The 15797-nt window shown below is 44.9% G+C and overlaps 1 protein-coding gene across 1 annotated transcript in view; it reads left to right on the top strand.

Moving 5' to 3' along the window:
* DOCK1 (dedicator of cytokinesis 1) overlaps window positions 1-15797 on the top strand; it is a 557083-nt gene that overhangs the window by 347348 nt on the left and 193938 nt on the right. Inside the window, 1 exon segment of the mRNA XM_050803710.1 lies at window positions 6645-6739. Coding sequence (XP_050659667.1) covers window positions 6645-6739 — 95 coding nt within the window.

A 15797-nucleotide genomic window follows, 5' to 3' on the forward strand; every position in this document is an offset into this window, starting at 1 on the left:
TTTATATATACACATATATACATGTGTATATATATACACATATGTACATGTATATACATACACATATACATATACATATACACACACACACACACATACACATAGTCATGTGTTGCTTAACAGTTCTGCCAAATGCATCATTAGGCGATTTCGTCGTTGCGCGAGCCTCATAGCGTGTACCCTTACTTAAACCTAGATTGTGGAGCCTACTACACACCTAGACTAGATGGTCTAGGCTGCTGCTCCTAGGTTACACACCTGTACAGCATGTGACTACACTGAATACTATAGGCAGTTGTAATACAATGGCTGTGATGTCACCAGGTGATAACAATTTTCAGCTCCATTATAATTTTTGGACCACTGACATATACATAGTCTGTCACTGACCAAAATGTTAATATGCAACGTGTGACTGTACTTTAAGATTTCTAAGGAGAACAAAAATGGGTCTAGACCTTAAAACCCTAGCAGTTTCCTCTCAATAAAAGTAAGGGAATAAGACCACGGTGAAACCCCGTCTCTACTAAAAATACAAAAAATTAGCCGGGCGCGGTTGTGGGCACCTGTAGTCCCAGCTACTCGGGAGGCTGAGGCAGGAGAATGGCGTGAACCCGGGAGGCGGAGCTTGCAGTGAGCCGAGATCGCGCCACTGCACTCCAGCCTGGGCGACAGAGCGAGACTCCGTCTCAAAAAAAAAAAAAAAAAAAAAAAAAAAAAAAGAGTATGTATATGTTTGTATTTCTGTGTCTGTTTTTTCCTGAATATTAATGAGTAGTTGATAGTAGGAGTATACTCAAATATGTAACCTGTATCCAATGTTTATATCCCATGACTCTTTGGAAATCATGGCATAGCAAAATCAAATTTTACATTTGTAACATTTTATTCCATAATTGAATCTAAACTACACCCTACCCCCTGCTTTGGTGAGTGTAAAGAATAGTTGTAGCTTAAAGCTAGAGGAACAGTTTTTTAGATAACGTTCCAGGTTGAATAATAAAGTCTTCAGAAATAGAAGAGTTACCCATCTGGAAAAGTCAGGACTCCAATTAGTACTTTGCCCTTTTTCAGAACAATCACTTCATAAAAATCCACACATGCAAACATTTAATCTGAACTATTAAGTGCTGTGATTGATAAGGAACCTTCAAGGTAAGTGAAAAGTGGTGATGCCAAATGGTATTTAAAAATTACTGTAGCTTGCTGAATTCCAGCTGTGTGCCCTCTGTCTTTGCTGAGATCCCAGGATCAGATGTTTACTATGTGTTGTGGTCCCAGTTTCCCAGGGGATGTTTTTCCATAGACACAACAGTTCAGAAAATCAATGATTTGCAGACAGTTTGACTTCCATTAAGAAATGACGTTGACCGGGCACGGTGGCTTACGCCTGCAATCCCAGCACTTTGGGAGGGGGAGGCGGGTGGATCACCTGAGGTCAGGAGTTCAAGAACAACCTAGCCAACATGGCAAAACCCCGTCTCCACTAAAAATATAAAAATTAGCCTAGCATGGTATTGGGGGGGGGCGCCTGTAATCCCAGCTACTGGGGAGGCTGAGGCAGGAGAATCGCTTGAACCCGAGAGGCGGAGGTTGCAGTGAGCCGAGATTGGGCCACTGCATTCTTGCTTGGGCGACACAGTGAGACTCCATCTCAAAAAAAAAAAAAAAAAAAAAAAAAAAGACGTTTGCGGTTTTTTGTACCAGAAATTTAGACTGGAAAGATTGTGAACTTTTTTACTGTTGTTAATTGTCAGAACTTTTGAAAAATGTGTTCCTATCTGTTAACTATACGGAGTATATGACTATTTTTCTACTCTGACAACTATTTTTTTTTTTTGAGACAGAGTTTCACTCTTGTGGCCCAGGCTGGAGTGCAATGGCGCAGTCTCGGCTCACTGCAACCTCCTCCTCCTAGGTTGAAGCGATTCTCCTGCCTCAGCCTCCCAAGTAGCTGGGATTACAGGCATGCACCACCATGCCCGGCTAAGTTTTTTGTATTTTTTAGTAGAGACGGGGTTTCTCCATGTTGGTCAGGCTGGTCTCGAACTCCCAACCTCAGGTGATCTACCCACCTCAGCCTCCCAAAGTGCTGGTATTACAGGCACGAGCCACTATGCCCGGCTTACTCTGACAACTATTAAATAAAAGATTATTTTGTACAAAATTATTTGATGTTATTTAGTATTTCAATATGAAAGTAGCCAAAGCCATTTTTCCTGAGACTATTTCCTTTTAACAAGTACTAATTCAGGTTCTCAGATGTAGCCCTTTTTGGTTGCGTGAGTCATTTTCATACAAAATCACACTGATTACCAACACCAATGATAGTGAGCATACAGAGCACAAGTGGAAAGACTGATCTGGAAGAGAAAAGCAATAGACATGTTCAGTTCAGAACTCTCAGGACGGAGGCCATCCCAACCCTTTAGGATTCGAACCACGAAGAATCTGTAGAATCCTCTACACTGGAGTTGCTGATCTGCCCAAGGGGCTGCTGGCTGCCACGTGTCCACGTCTCAGTAACAGAAGCAGAGAATGTGCCCCGATTCTCTGTAGTCAACTAGAAGGGAAGGAGGAGGGCTTTGGGACTTCTAGCGGGAAGTGTTGTCTTGCCACTTCTCACAAATTCTCACTGTGTGGCTTTGGAAAACACACACTAAATTTTCCTACACTCTCGCACTTCTGTGACCAGAAGTGTGTGGGTGTCTCCCACCGCAACCCATTCTCTGACACCAGCTGGATGTCCTACAATTCAATTCAATTCTGACACCATCTACCTGCAGTTAGCATCAGATTCTGCAAGGAAAAGGGCTTATCTGACCTTACTCAGATTTCACCAGTGTTTTCCTTATTCTCTTTGCCCTGTGGATCACAAAAAAATTTTACAAATACAGAAAAGCTGAAAGGATAATACAATGGAGCCAGGCTCAGTGGCTCACGCCTGTAATCCCAGCACTTTGGGAGGCCGTAGTAGGAAGATCTATTGAGCCCAGAAATTCAAGACCAGTCTGGGCCACATAGTGAGACCCCCATTTCTACAAAAAATAAAAAAAAAAATTAGCCGAGCATGATAGATCATGCCTGTAGTCTCAGCTTCTTGGGAGGCTGAGGCAGGAGGATCGCTTGAACCTAGGAGTTTGAGGCTGTGGTGAGCTAAGATTATGCCATTGCACTCCAGCCTGGGTGATAGCATGAGACCCTGTCTCAAAAAAAAGAAAAAAAAAATTGAAATCTTGCTACCTGCCGCCTGAATTCATCAGTTGAAAGCACGTTGGCGTATTTGCTTCCGTCATGTGTCTCCAAGTATCTCTGTCTATACAGCCAACCCCTTTCAGTCAGTGAGAGACGGGGATGCACCTGCCCTCAGCTGTTCAGCAAATATCTCTGGGGAGGAAAGACATTCTCTGTTGGTCTTATTGCTCCATCAGAATGCACCAACCACCCCTCGTGCCATTTATATTCAGATTTCCTTCATTCTTTCCAAACTTTTATGTCCTTTTCAGCCATCACATTTGGGGGTTGTGTCTCTTTAATCTTTCTTTTTCTAAAATAAATCCATCACCATCACATTGTTTTGTTTTCTTTTCATAGCATTGCTTTTCAGTTTTTCTGAAGAGATCAATCCATAGCTTTTGTAGACTATCTCCCATTCTGGACTTTTTTAATGCTGCCTTGTAATATGCCTTTCAACTGGTTTCTTTATCCCCCTGTGTGTTCTGCAAACCAGAAGCTTGTTCTGAGATTCAAGCTCAACTCTTTGGCAAGAGTGTTTCAGTACTGGTGTTGAAAGCTTTCTGCTGTGTTACTTCAGGAGGCTGGGCATGTCATGCTCACCCACTACTAGTGATGCTGAATTTGACCACTGGGTTAAAAGCTGGTAACTTCCAGATCCCTCCATTGTGAAAATATGTACCTCTTCCTACCTTTGCAATTATCAGATAACCTTTGGATGAAACTTTGAATCCACAAAAATGTGGACATGTCCTATTTCCCTAACAATCCTTCATTGGATGGGTTGAAAATCTATGGCTGGTCCTTGTCTATAATGGTTACTCCTTTGGCTGAGCAAAATGGAAATTTCCTAAGTCTAAGAGTCAAGTGCTTTGTCTTTAGTCTAAGAGCATTGGGAAGCCATTACAGAAATGGGTTCCATGTGATGTCTGGAAAGCATTGATGCCTTGATCAGATTTATCATTTGAAAAGTAAAGCGTGGGGACAACAAAGGACAAGGATGGACCTAAGTCCAGGTGCGAGAGGATGGCTGTTTTATTCAAGTGGGGACAGGGATGGAAAGGTGCAGACAGAGTTATGACATGATCTTGCCTCTGAAATAGATGGATGGCTATTGTTAGAGCAGCCTGCTTGTTGTATAAGACATCCTGTGAATAGTCAAACTAAAACATGCAGCCGGGCACAGTGGCTTACACTTGTAATCCCAACACTTTGGGCGGCCGAGGCAGGAGGATTTCTTGAGCCCAGGAGTTCAAGACCATCCCGGGCGATATAGCAGGATACCATCTCTACTAAAAATTAAAAAGCTAGCCAGGCATGGTGGTGCACACCTGTGGTCCCTGGATACTCAGGATACTGAAACAGGAGGATCACTTGTGTCCCAGGGTTAAAGCTGCAGTGAACTAAGATCGTGCCACTGTACTCCAGCCTGGGTGAGGGAGTGAAATGAATAAATAAAATAAATAGAAACTAAAACTAAAAAATGCAACAGGAATAAATCCACGTTGAATGATGAAATTTTTACAAAATACCCCTTGTTGACTTGGAGACCCTAGTGGAACAGTCTGGTAAGCCTCGTCAGCTGCTCGAGGCAAACACAGTTGTTAGGGGCCACCGCCATGGCTAGTGAATTATGCAGAAAGCAAGGAAGACTTGCAGAGCCTCATCTCCCACTAGATGCAGCATTTTGTTTGATCAGCAAAGTACCAAAATTTAACAGCTGAGCCATACTAATGAAGTATGGGACTGTGTCTCTTAGAAAAGAAAGAGAATTGGGAAAATATGCTTCTCTTCCAGAATAATAAAAACGAGAGCCTGTATCTCAATTATTAGGATTTGAGAAGTAATCATCAAGAAAGCCAGCAATTTCATGCAAATAGAGATGTGACTGAATTGCGGTACTCAGCCTACAAAATATGCAGCCTGGTCGTTAAAATGGGAAACTCTTGACAAAGTGAGGAAACTCAGTAGTGAAATATGAATTTCAATAATTAAACTGGAAAAGAAGCCATTTGTTGTGTCGGAAGGGAGGACTGGGATGCTCCCGCTCCTGAGATCAGGAGGACACAGCGCCCACGTGCAGAGTTTGGAGGACATCTGGACTGACTTTTCCAACTTGATTTTGTCCAGGTCACTAATGTCTCCTAGACTGGAGGCATCCGCTCAAATAGAGCGATCAGGATCACTCATTTTATTTACGGTGGGGGCACAGCAAACTCCTCACACCGCGGACTTCACCTGCCAGAACCTGACTTGGCCATTAGAGTTGGAGAGAAAGTATGTTAACTTTGAACATTAGCTTGTTATTGTCATCAAATTTAACTTGTGCCTCTTTGCAGGAGCTGCTTATTTAGACCTTGTACTGGGAATTGCTTTCTTGGCTGCTTAAATTCTGTTCACCACCTTGGCCTTCACAGCCATTGCACCTAATTATGATTCAAGGAGATTAAATAAATGAGAAATATCCACTCATTTGACGATCCTGACCACGGCCTCGCTTTTCTAAGACAGTTCTTGGTTGCCTTTTCCTTTCCCATCTTGGGTGTTGTGTGAGTTTGGGGCTACCAGGGATGTGTGCTTTTTGGGATAGCCACTTGTTTTGTTCAGGTTAGCTCAGGGCACCTGTCAAGCTCTCGAAAGTAGGAAATCTTCTAATTCTGATACACACATAGTGGACAGCCCCTAGGAACTGGCTGCCCCTTCTTGATGCCAGGCATATTCTTATTGGCATGGAAGCAGGGTAGAGCAACTGGGTGTGTCCCGAACCCTGATTCTTTTCAGTTGCCCTGCAAAGTACAGAGCATCATCTAAGACACTAGAAGCGTAACTCGATAGCTTTTGGGGATGTAGCTGCCATCTAGGAGAGTTTGGCAACATGGCCATCCACTCAAATGGTTTACTGTGTGCCGAATCTGTGCAGATGGTCAGGAGTTCCTATTGGAGCCTTTCATTTTGAAATTCCATGAGAGAAAGGAACAGACAGTAGTATCCTGTATTCAACCTGAAATCATGTCCTGTTCATCATGAAAAATGGATTTAGAGCAAACATAAGAAAAAGCTGTAACCTGCAAGCCTTGTTTGTAAAAATCATATTTTCCTAGAAGCAAAAAGGATTTGAATGCCTATTCCTAACCTTTGGGGATTTACTCTTTAACTATTAAAGAGACATGCTCAGGGACTATTTCAGAATATATTCTTGAAGAAGCCAGCTCAGACAGGAGGTGCTCGGCTAAACAGAAAGACAGGTCTAATTCACAGCTCCTATGAAATGTATCTTCATTACTTTTCAGGATGTTTTCATTCGGCCCTTAAAAATGGGGTCTTTTATAATCTAATCATCGATGGGGGGTGTATCGTTTTTACCTTTTTCTTGGTGGGCCATTTCAGTGTTTTGTTTTTTTTTATTTCAGGATTTCCTAATGGAAACATTCATCATGTTTAAGAACCTCATTGGAAAGAACGTTTACCCCTTCGACTGGGTGATCATGAACATGGTGCAAAATAAGTAAGTGTGGGGAGAATGGCTCTCACCTTTTCTGTGGCTCCCAATTCATGTCTGCTGGGAGCAGTGATGTTGCCTGGAGACCAAGCTGGCTTCAATGAAATGTTCTGCAAACGCTGTTCCTAACTCTGTGAGGCAAACAGTTCTAGGGAGACATGGACTCTGAGTTTGTGGTGACTTCCTTATGACAACACAGGGCTCTAGCTGTAAGAACTTGAGCTTCATCCCCTGGAGAAAAACAGCCTGGACCTGGATCTCCCATAGCTGTCGTCATGGGCACACGGGTTCTGCTCGGCGTCGCTTTGCGCTCGCATGTTACCCACATGTTTTTATCAGCCCTAGCCACCGTCAGCTCCATGCAAGAGGCTTTTGCAGAGTGTTGACATTTCACGTATTTCAGTTTTTTTAATCATGAGCATTTTCTTCTTACTCATTCAGTATTGAACTTGTGCCTTGTTTATCATCTCCAGTGAGGGCTGTTGGTTAATTTTCTAGTACACCGGCTTTTATCATTTCTGTGAGCACTAACAATGACCGTAGAATTCTCAGTCACATGGGATTTTTAAAAAGAACTTTCTGTTCATCTCTGTTTTTCTTTCTCATTGCAGTTTTTATGGAGATAATTGTGGGTTCGTGTGCAGTTGTAGGAAGTCATAGAGATCTTGTGTATAAGGGAGTCGATGATGCAATTCACTGATCTTACTCGGATTTCCTCAGTTTAATTTGTATTCATTAGTGTTTGTATTGAGTTGTGTGCAGTTTCACCACTTGTATATACTGTGGACTCCACCACAGTGAAGCCACTGAGCGTTTCCATCGCCACAAAGGTTCTGCTTGTTGCCCAATTATAGCCACATATACCTCTCCCCTCCCCGCCCCACCATCCCTAAGCGCTCTCAACCACTCATTCGTTCTTCATTTGTATAATTGCTTCATTTCAAAAATGTTACATAAGTGTAATCATACTGTATATATGCTTTTAGCGCTGGCTGTTTTCACTTTGCTTAATTCACTGGAGATCCATTTAGGTTGCTGCCTGTATCAATAGCTTATTCCTTTTTATTGCTGGGTAGTGTTCTGTGGTACGACTGGACCAAGTGTGATGAACCATTTTCCTGTTGGAGGACGTCTGGGCTATCCCCAGCTTGTGGCTCTTATGAATAAAGCTGCCAGCAGCCTTCGTGCGGCTGTTTCTGGGTGAACATGAGTTTGTTTCTGTGGCATATATGCCTTTGTGGACAAATGCTGGGTTGTCGGGTAATTGCACATTTCATGACATAGGAAACTGCCAATCTATGGCTGAACCGTTTTACATTCCCACCAGCCATGTGAGTGATTCGGTTTGTCTGCATCCAGCCGTTGCTGTTGACACTGTTTTTTATTTTAGCCATGCTGGTAGGTGTGGCTACCTACCACATGTAGGAGATACACTACATTTGAATTTTCTGTGATGGCTTTGCCTCTTTTTAATGCCTGTTGTCCTTCCCTTCGACAAATCCAAAGCAGCACGACCTTTCCTTTGGCCTCCTCTGGGTTTTGCTGCTTTCTGGGGCAGCAGAGACAGATTGGCCTTGTGTACCATGGCTGCAGGAGTCCTGCAAACCTCCCTGAGGGGTAAGCGTGAGGGAGGGAGTGATGTTCACCCCACGTCAGATGTTACTGAGGTTGAAGTCTCCTTCCACACATCAAAGACGGCATTTGAGAGTAGATGGTGAGGACGCCCCGGAGACCCTGGCATTGCTGTATCCTTAGCCCTGGCCCAGGGACCAGAGTGGGGGTCCTGGCCTCTGCTCCTTCTCACCCTTCCACCTGCTGGGTGACTTTCAATTATTCCTGTGGCCATCTCTCAGCTTCCAAGTCGTCCTCTAGAAAATGATGGACTTAAAATAAAGCGCTGGTCTTTTCCCTTTTTCTCTGTCAGGATGAACTTTTGTGATGGACAGTCTAGATTTCCTCTGAAGAGCTCTATAGCGTTGTGTTTTTAATGGCTGTATTTTGCACATAGAGAAAACAAGCAAACACACCTGCAACAAGGATCAAAACCCCCGCCGCCCTGGAGCTATAGATCACATGACATCATTGGCCAGGAGCAGAGGTGTGGCTGAACAGGCCCCTGAGCACAGGGTGTGGAGGCGGCCTGGCCTGGTGGATGCCGTGCTCTGCCTCCTGACTCCTCCACATGTAGACCTGACCTTCAGGTCTCCCAGCGGAGCAGCACATCCTGGCTGTCAGGCTGTAGACTCTGTGGCCCTGGGTGAGCACTGCGCCGACAGAGGTCAGGTGGGACGGGCTCCCTGAGGTTGCATTCATGTCGCTTCTACTCCGAAGGTCTCCTGTTTAGGAGGGCATAGTCAAAATCTACTTATTTTATGATTTTTTTTTCTTTCTTTTTTTTTTATTATCAAGAGCCTGTTTTCAGTTGGAATATTGTGGCCGCATCATTCTCTCTTCCTACTTCACTGTTTTCCTCCTGCCACCAACCCTGCGCTACATAAGGGTTGCTGCAGCACTGGCCGCAGTGCAGAGCCACACAGTCACTAAGTAAGTGGTCTGGGGCTCAACCCTGGGAGTGCTATGGTTCTGGTTCCCTTCTCCAGAGACCTTGTCCATCTTCTCCTGGGATATTCTGTTGTTTGTGGGGTGAGCAGGTGGCTTGATCCACATTCCTTGGAATCGTGAATTCGCTGCAAACCAGTGGCAACCTTCCCCGGCCAGCACCCCTCCTCACTAGAGCCCCTCCACAGGGCACGGTGCCTGACACAGGTACACGCACTGCAGCAGCAGGTTGGTGCGGCGGCGTTTGGAACCAAAGCCTTTCCGTCTTAGAAACAGGGAAGAGAGTCTTTTGTTTTGAGGACAGGGAAACCCTGTGGGAGAAGCCACAGTGCTCAGTGTCCTCTCAGCGGTTGATTGGATGAGACTTCTGAGGATAAAGTCTACCTTGGTGATAATAAAGTCCACCTTGTTCTCTTGCTCATCGTGTACACAGACGGCAGCTGCAAAGGCGTCTTGACAAGGGAAGCAGCCTGAATGTAAAATCCTACAGTTTATTTTCTGTTTTACATAAAATGTTATGCTGAACTGTCTCATCAAGGATTCTAGTTCTCTGAGGCCAGGTCGTTGGGCAGCCAGTGTTTCCTCCATGGGAGCTTCCTGCAGAGAAGTGGTGTGTGCCTGTGGATGTGCCCGTGCTCATCTCTGTGTGTGCCTGCATGTGTGTGCATGTGGGTGTGTGTGTGTACCAGTGCTCATCTGTGTGTGTACATGTGGGTGTGGGTGTATACCTGCATGTATGTGCATGTGGGTGTGTGCACCCGTGCTCATCTGTGTGTGTGCGTGTGGGTGTGGGTGTGTACCTGCATGTGTGTGCATGTGGGTGTGCACCCATGCTCATCTGTGTGTGTACATGTGGGTGTGTGTATGTACCCGTGCTCATCTGTGTGTGTACATGTGGGTGTGGGTGTGTACCCGTGCTCATCTGTGTGTGTACATATGGGTGTGGGTGTGTACCCGTGCTCATCTGTGTGTGTACATGTGGGTGTGGGTGTGTACCCGTGCTCATCTGTGTGTGTACATGTGGGTGTGGGTGTGTACCCATGCTTATCTGTGTGTGTGCATGTGGGTGTGGATGTGTACCTGCATGTGTGTGCATGTGGGTGTGTGTGTGCACCCGTGCTCATCTGTGTGTGTGCATGTGGGTATGGGTGTGTACCTGCATGTGTGTGCATGTGGGTGTGTGTGTGCACCTGTGCTCATCTGTGTGTGTACATGTGGGTGTGGGTGTGTACCCATTCTCATCTGTGTGTGTACATGTGGGTGTGTGTGTGCACCCGTGCTCATCTGTGTGTGTACATGTGGGTGTGTGTGTGCACCCGTGCTCATCTGTGTGTGTACATGTGGGTGTGGGTGTGTACCCGTGCTCATCTGTGTGTGTACATGTGGGTGTGGGTGTGTACCCGTGCTCATCTGTGTGTGTACATGTGGGTGTGGGTGTGTACCCATGCTCATCTGTGTGTGTACCTGCATGTGTGTGCATGTGGGTCTGGGTGTGTACCTGCATGTGGGTGTGGGTGTGTACCCGTGCTCATCTGTGTGTGTACCTGCATGTGTGTGCATGTGGGTGTGGGTGTGTACCCGTGCTCATCTGTGTGTGTGCATGTGGGTGTGGGTGTGTACCCGTGCTCATCTGTGTGTGTACATGTGGGTGTGGGTGTGTACCCGTGCTCATCTGTGTGTGTACCTGCATGTGTGTACATGTGGGTGTGGGTGTGTACCCGTGCTCATCTGTGTGTGTACATGTGGGTGTGGGTGTGTACCTGCATGTGTGTACATGTGGGTGTGGGTGTGTACCTGCATGTGTGTGCATGTGGGTCTGGGTATGTGTACCCGTGTGCTGAGGTGTTGGTTTCAAGGAAAGGCACTTTTATTTGCAGAGATTCTGACTCAGAAGCTCAAACAAACCCATATTCCTATCCCAGTTGACACACTGAGCAGAAACAAGTTCCCAAGGTCACGCAGCACAAGAGTCAGCCACGGAAGAGGCATTTTAGGTCCCGATTGGAGTTGGTCACTGGTAACTGTAACTTTTATTCCCACATCCTTCTGCCCCCAAATGCTGCCCTTTGTGTTGAATAAACAAGATGAATGTTTAGAAGCGGGATCAGGTGGGTGTTTGAAGAAGGTTATTGCCTCCCTGTGGTCAGATACTTGACACTGTCTGGAGACAGCTGGCTGGAAGACCCTTAAGTATTCTTTGACACCTTTGCTTCAATACCAGCTTCAAAATTCAATACCAGCTTCAAAATGAAGTGTTTGCGTCCCTTTCCCTGTGCGCACGCATTCTCTGTGAGGCAGTGCGCGTCCGCACTGTGGAGCCGAGAGTGAGCTAACACTGGGCATGCCTTCCAGCACCAGTCCCTGCCGTGGGGCTATCATAGGCCATCACATCCTGAATGCCCTCAGCAGCCCCCGGGACAGCTGCTGTGTTTATGTCCGCTTTACACATGAGAAAATTGAGGCATGAAGGTCGGGTCACTTGCCAGAAGACACAGAGCTGGGCGGTGTTAGTGCCAAAACTTAAATCCAGAGCATCCACCCCAGAGCCGCGCCTGAGCCACCCAGCTATGCTACCTGTTGGTCTTAAGTAGGTCTCCTGTTTCCCAAGAGAGTGTTAGGAGTTTTTGTTTTGTTTTTATTCGAGTGTCCATAAAACATAACAACTTTCCATAAGGTTTACTGCTTACATGAGTGAATTTTGAGCATGGAATTCATTACATTGCTACTTACTTTCTTCACCTTTAGAAGGGTATGCACCATTTATTAATGTGCTTCATACAAGCCAATCTTGCTGTGCAGTCTAGAAAAATCACATCTCCCTAGTATTGTCATAAAGTAATCCCCTTATGGAAATTACAGATACCATATTCTATGTCTTTATCTACCTGCCAGATATGTGTATCTATATTGCATCTTACTAGATTAACATTTTATATGTTGCCAGACTTCCCTGCTTCCTCCACCCCTTAGCAAGTACCAGAGACTTCCTTGCCTCGGCTGGATGAGCAGTGGTTCCAGAAGCTTCTGGAGTCTGTTTCAGTTTTAATGGCACAGTTGGACATGTAGTTTTACCACCTATGGCTTAGAAATGGACAAAATCAGCCTCTGTGGTCTCTTATATTCGTACGCTTGTTTATCTTTGTCTCTGTGAACATACCTTTCCTCGATACATGGGGCTTGTAAAATGTAATTAAAGACAATATCTATTAGTTTTGGTGATAAGACTTGTAAATCAAGAATCAAAATCATAGGATTTAATGAATATCCCAAAGGACGGTGTTCACTCGGTTGTTATGTTCAAGATGGGAACTGATTGGCGATGGCCTGACATTATAGCTCTGCTCTAGGATATGAGAGTGCCAGATGGCAAGATGACATTTAAGATGAGCACAGCACAGAGAGAGTAGAAGTGTGCTTGTGTGCTAGCACCCAGAAGTGCTTTATAATCTTCCCAGAGGGGAACAGCTGCTAAGTTTTCACTGAAGCTCTCAGGTTCTGTTGGAAGCACAGACCTTTCCCTGTTGGCACCTACATACTGGTATCCATCCTGGAACTCTTATTAGCTGACTTTCTCAGATTCACGCTTTGTGTGTGCAGCACACAAAGTCTAAGGGCCAGCAGTCATTCCATGGCTATCCTAGAGTTGTCCTTGGTTGTTAATGAGAATATGACCACTTGCTTGAATTTGTGTGTCTCTTCTAGCCTTAGGGTTTGCCTTAGTGTTCCAGTAGGGTGCTTGAGTTTATGTACTAATAACCCCTAGTAGAATTTTAAGTGATAGGAATGACCTGGTAGGAAGTGAGTCAGCCAGGTAAACTGAATCCCTTTGTCACCTCGAAGAAACCGTTTCTTATTAACTGCCTTACTTTTGCTTGAGAAACGCATTTCTACAACATGTAGTGCCTGAGAGAGAGGCCAGTACTGAATGTATTCCCCTGTTTCTGGAATTAGACTTTCTTGTTCATAATGACTACATAGTGTGTAACAAAACCTTATCCACAGTTGTCAGCTACTCAGACTTGTACCAGAATTTTTAAAAATTCAACTACTCCAGCTCACAACTTCCCTAGTCCTCCCTGCCTACCGTACCCTCTGCTCTCAGGATAATAAAGACATGAAACCAGCATTTGCATTTCCTCAGAGCTAGTGTGGTTTGCATCTGGGATTATCAGTTGCTTCCAGGCATTCCTCTCTGTTGGCATAGGTTTTGTGTTTGAGACTTCCTGTTCGTTTTCAGGCTAGGCTGGGACCTACCGGAAATAACGATTAGGGTTTTGAAGCCCACACACTTTCACAGAGGACGTGGTATGTCTTCCAAGTAAAGGTTCATAGAACATGATTATAAAATAGAACATGTAAAATTGTAGAGAAAACGACGCTTTCTAGAAGTCATAATACTCAAAGCTAACTGCAAGATAAAACGTAAAGGCAAATAAGACGGTTGCCGGGTTCTCACTAGATGGTGAAAATGATCCTTGCCATTTACCAGGGGAAGCTGGTGGTTCACAATGTAGTTGTTTGTTTTTTGGTTTTTTGTTTGTTTGTTTTTCTGAAACAGGGTCTCACTCTGTTGTCCAGGCTGGAGTGCAGTGGCAGGATCATGGCTCACTACAGTCTTTACCTACTGGATTCAAGCAGTCCTCCCAGCTGAGCTTCCCAGGTAGCTGGGACTACAGGCACATGCCACCGTGCCCAGCTAATTTTTTGTGGGCTTAGTTTTTTGGAGAGATGTTGTTTCGCCATATTGCCCAGGCTGGTCTTGAACTCCTGGGCTCAAGTGATCCACCTGCCTTGTCCTCCCAAAGTGCTGGGATTACAGGCATGAGCCACCACACCCGGCCGTGATGTAGATCTTTATATAGGAGACACTGATCAAGAGAAGATCATAGGGAAGGAATCAGTTGAGAATTCAAAATTCTGCCCATAAAAAACAGAAGAGATTATTCTTTCAGTTAGGAAATGCGTAAGATGTTACCAGTCAGCATGTTGGTTATATCAATGGCTGGTTATGAGTGGACTTGTCTGAAAGACTAGCTCATCAAATTAAAGGGATTTGGCTGACCTGCTCCATTTAGTCTTGTCTAGTCATTGACCATTTCAACATTGAAGATTGTCAGTCAAAAACTATTGTTTGGTTTTGTTCTATCTTCAATCAATTAATCTTATACTTGTCCTTTCACACTTTGAAATTTCATCCCTATTTGGAGTTTGTGAGATCATGCTGCTATTTATTTCCAGTGTCTATGTGTTACACATGTAAAAAAAAAAAAAAAAAAACCATGGCCATACGGAGACCGTCCCAAACAGATCAGGATGATGCTTGCAGTCTGCAAAGAGTGGAGGATTTTGATCTCTTGACTGCATTTTGACGACCACCTTGGCTCATTTCTCTGTGGCCTCTCCTCCTCTCCCCATGATTCGTCCTTCTTTCAGCCAGGAAGTGTTTTCCTCAATCCACTGACGTGGCGTATTGCATTTTCACCAGCCTGACATCCTAAGGCACCACTTGCCTTAGGATGGGAGAGAGGGAAGAGTTAGTGCCCATGTGCAGGGGACCTGCCCCCAGGACCATGGCACCAGTGGCAGCCTATGGATGGCTGAGTCAGGAGGATTGCCTGTTTTCTTTCCTGTTCTACCTCCGTCCAGAGAAGCACCTCTGCATCCCAATTAAGGGTGCATAGTTGAATATTCTTTGTGCGGGTTGAAATCACGGTTATACAGCATTTGGGACTTGAGAAACTCTTGGATTATTACTTCTTAACATCTTGTTTCCTTTCTTTGAAGCCTGGATTTTAGTTGATATTGTGACTTCTCATTTAATTTATTTTTAAAATTGATTGGTTTACTATGGAGGTTTTGCACATCCAATGGCTTGATGAGTTTAGGCACACTTTAGAATTATTTTTTTCCTATGAAACAGTATACAGCAGTTGTTGACAGAAACACTGTCGAAACACAACTAGCTAAGTACCAACACACACACACACACACACACACAGACCATACTGACTATACATTTTGCTTTGTGCCGAGAGATGTTTCAAGCATAAAATAGACAGGGCCTTTGGCTTTGGTCCTCATAACATGAAGTGCCTCCTCTGGCATTAAGTGCCAGCGGGATGCGGTATTAACACCAGCCAGGTGCTCACAATGAGATGTGCATGGTCTCTGAGAATTTGGGGTGAAAAAAATAGCAATTCAAAGTCAGTATAGTGAAAACATTCTGGAATGAAAATTTCCCTAGAGTTCTCCATACCTGCATTTTACTACAGCTCATACGCTTGACAATACTGCTCTTTGAGCCGTCTTCCTCTCCAAGCACTGGCCTAACCTGAGACATTTCACAGCCCAGAGCCCCCAGTTGGCAGGCCCCAGGGCCCCAGGTCTGCTTCCTAGGTTGGTTAACTTGGGCCGTACCTGAGTGCATTTCTGGCAAGTCACCCGGAGAAACACATGAGACTTTTTTGGGGGCTGTGTTGGCCATTGTGACGCATCAGGATTTCAA

The sequence above is a fragment of the Macaca thibetana genome, chromosome 9 (assembly GCF_024542745.1).
Source record: "Macaca thibetana thibetana isolate TM-01 chromosome 9, ASM2454274v1, whole genome shotgun sequence".
NCBI classification, from domain to species: domain Eukaryota; kingdom Metazoa; phylum Chordata; class Mammalia; order Primates; family Cercopithecidae; genus Macaca; species Macaca thibetana.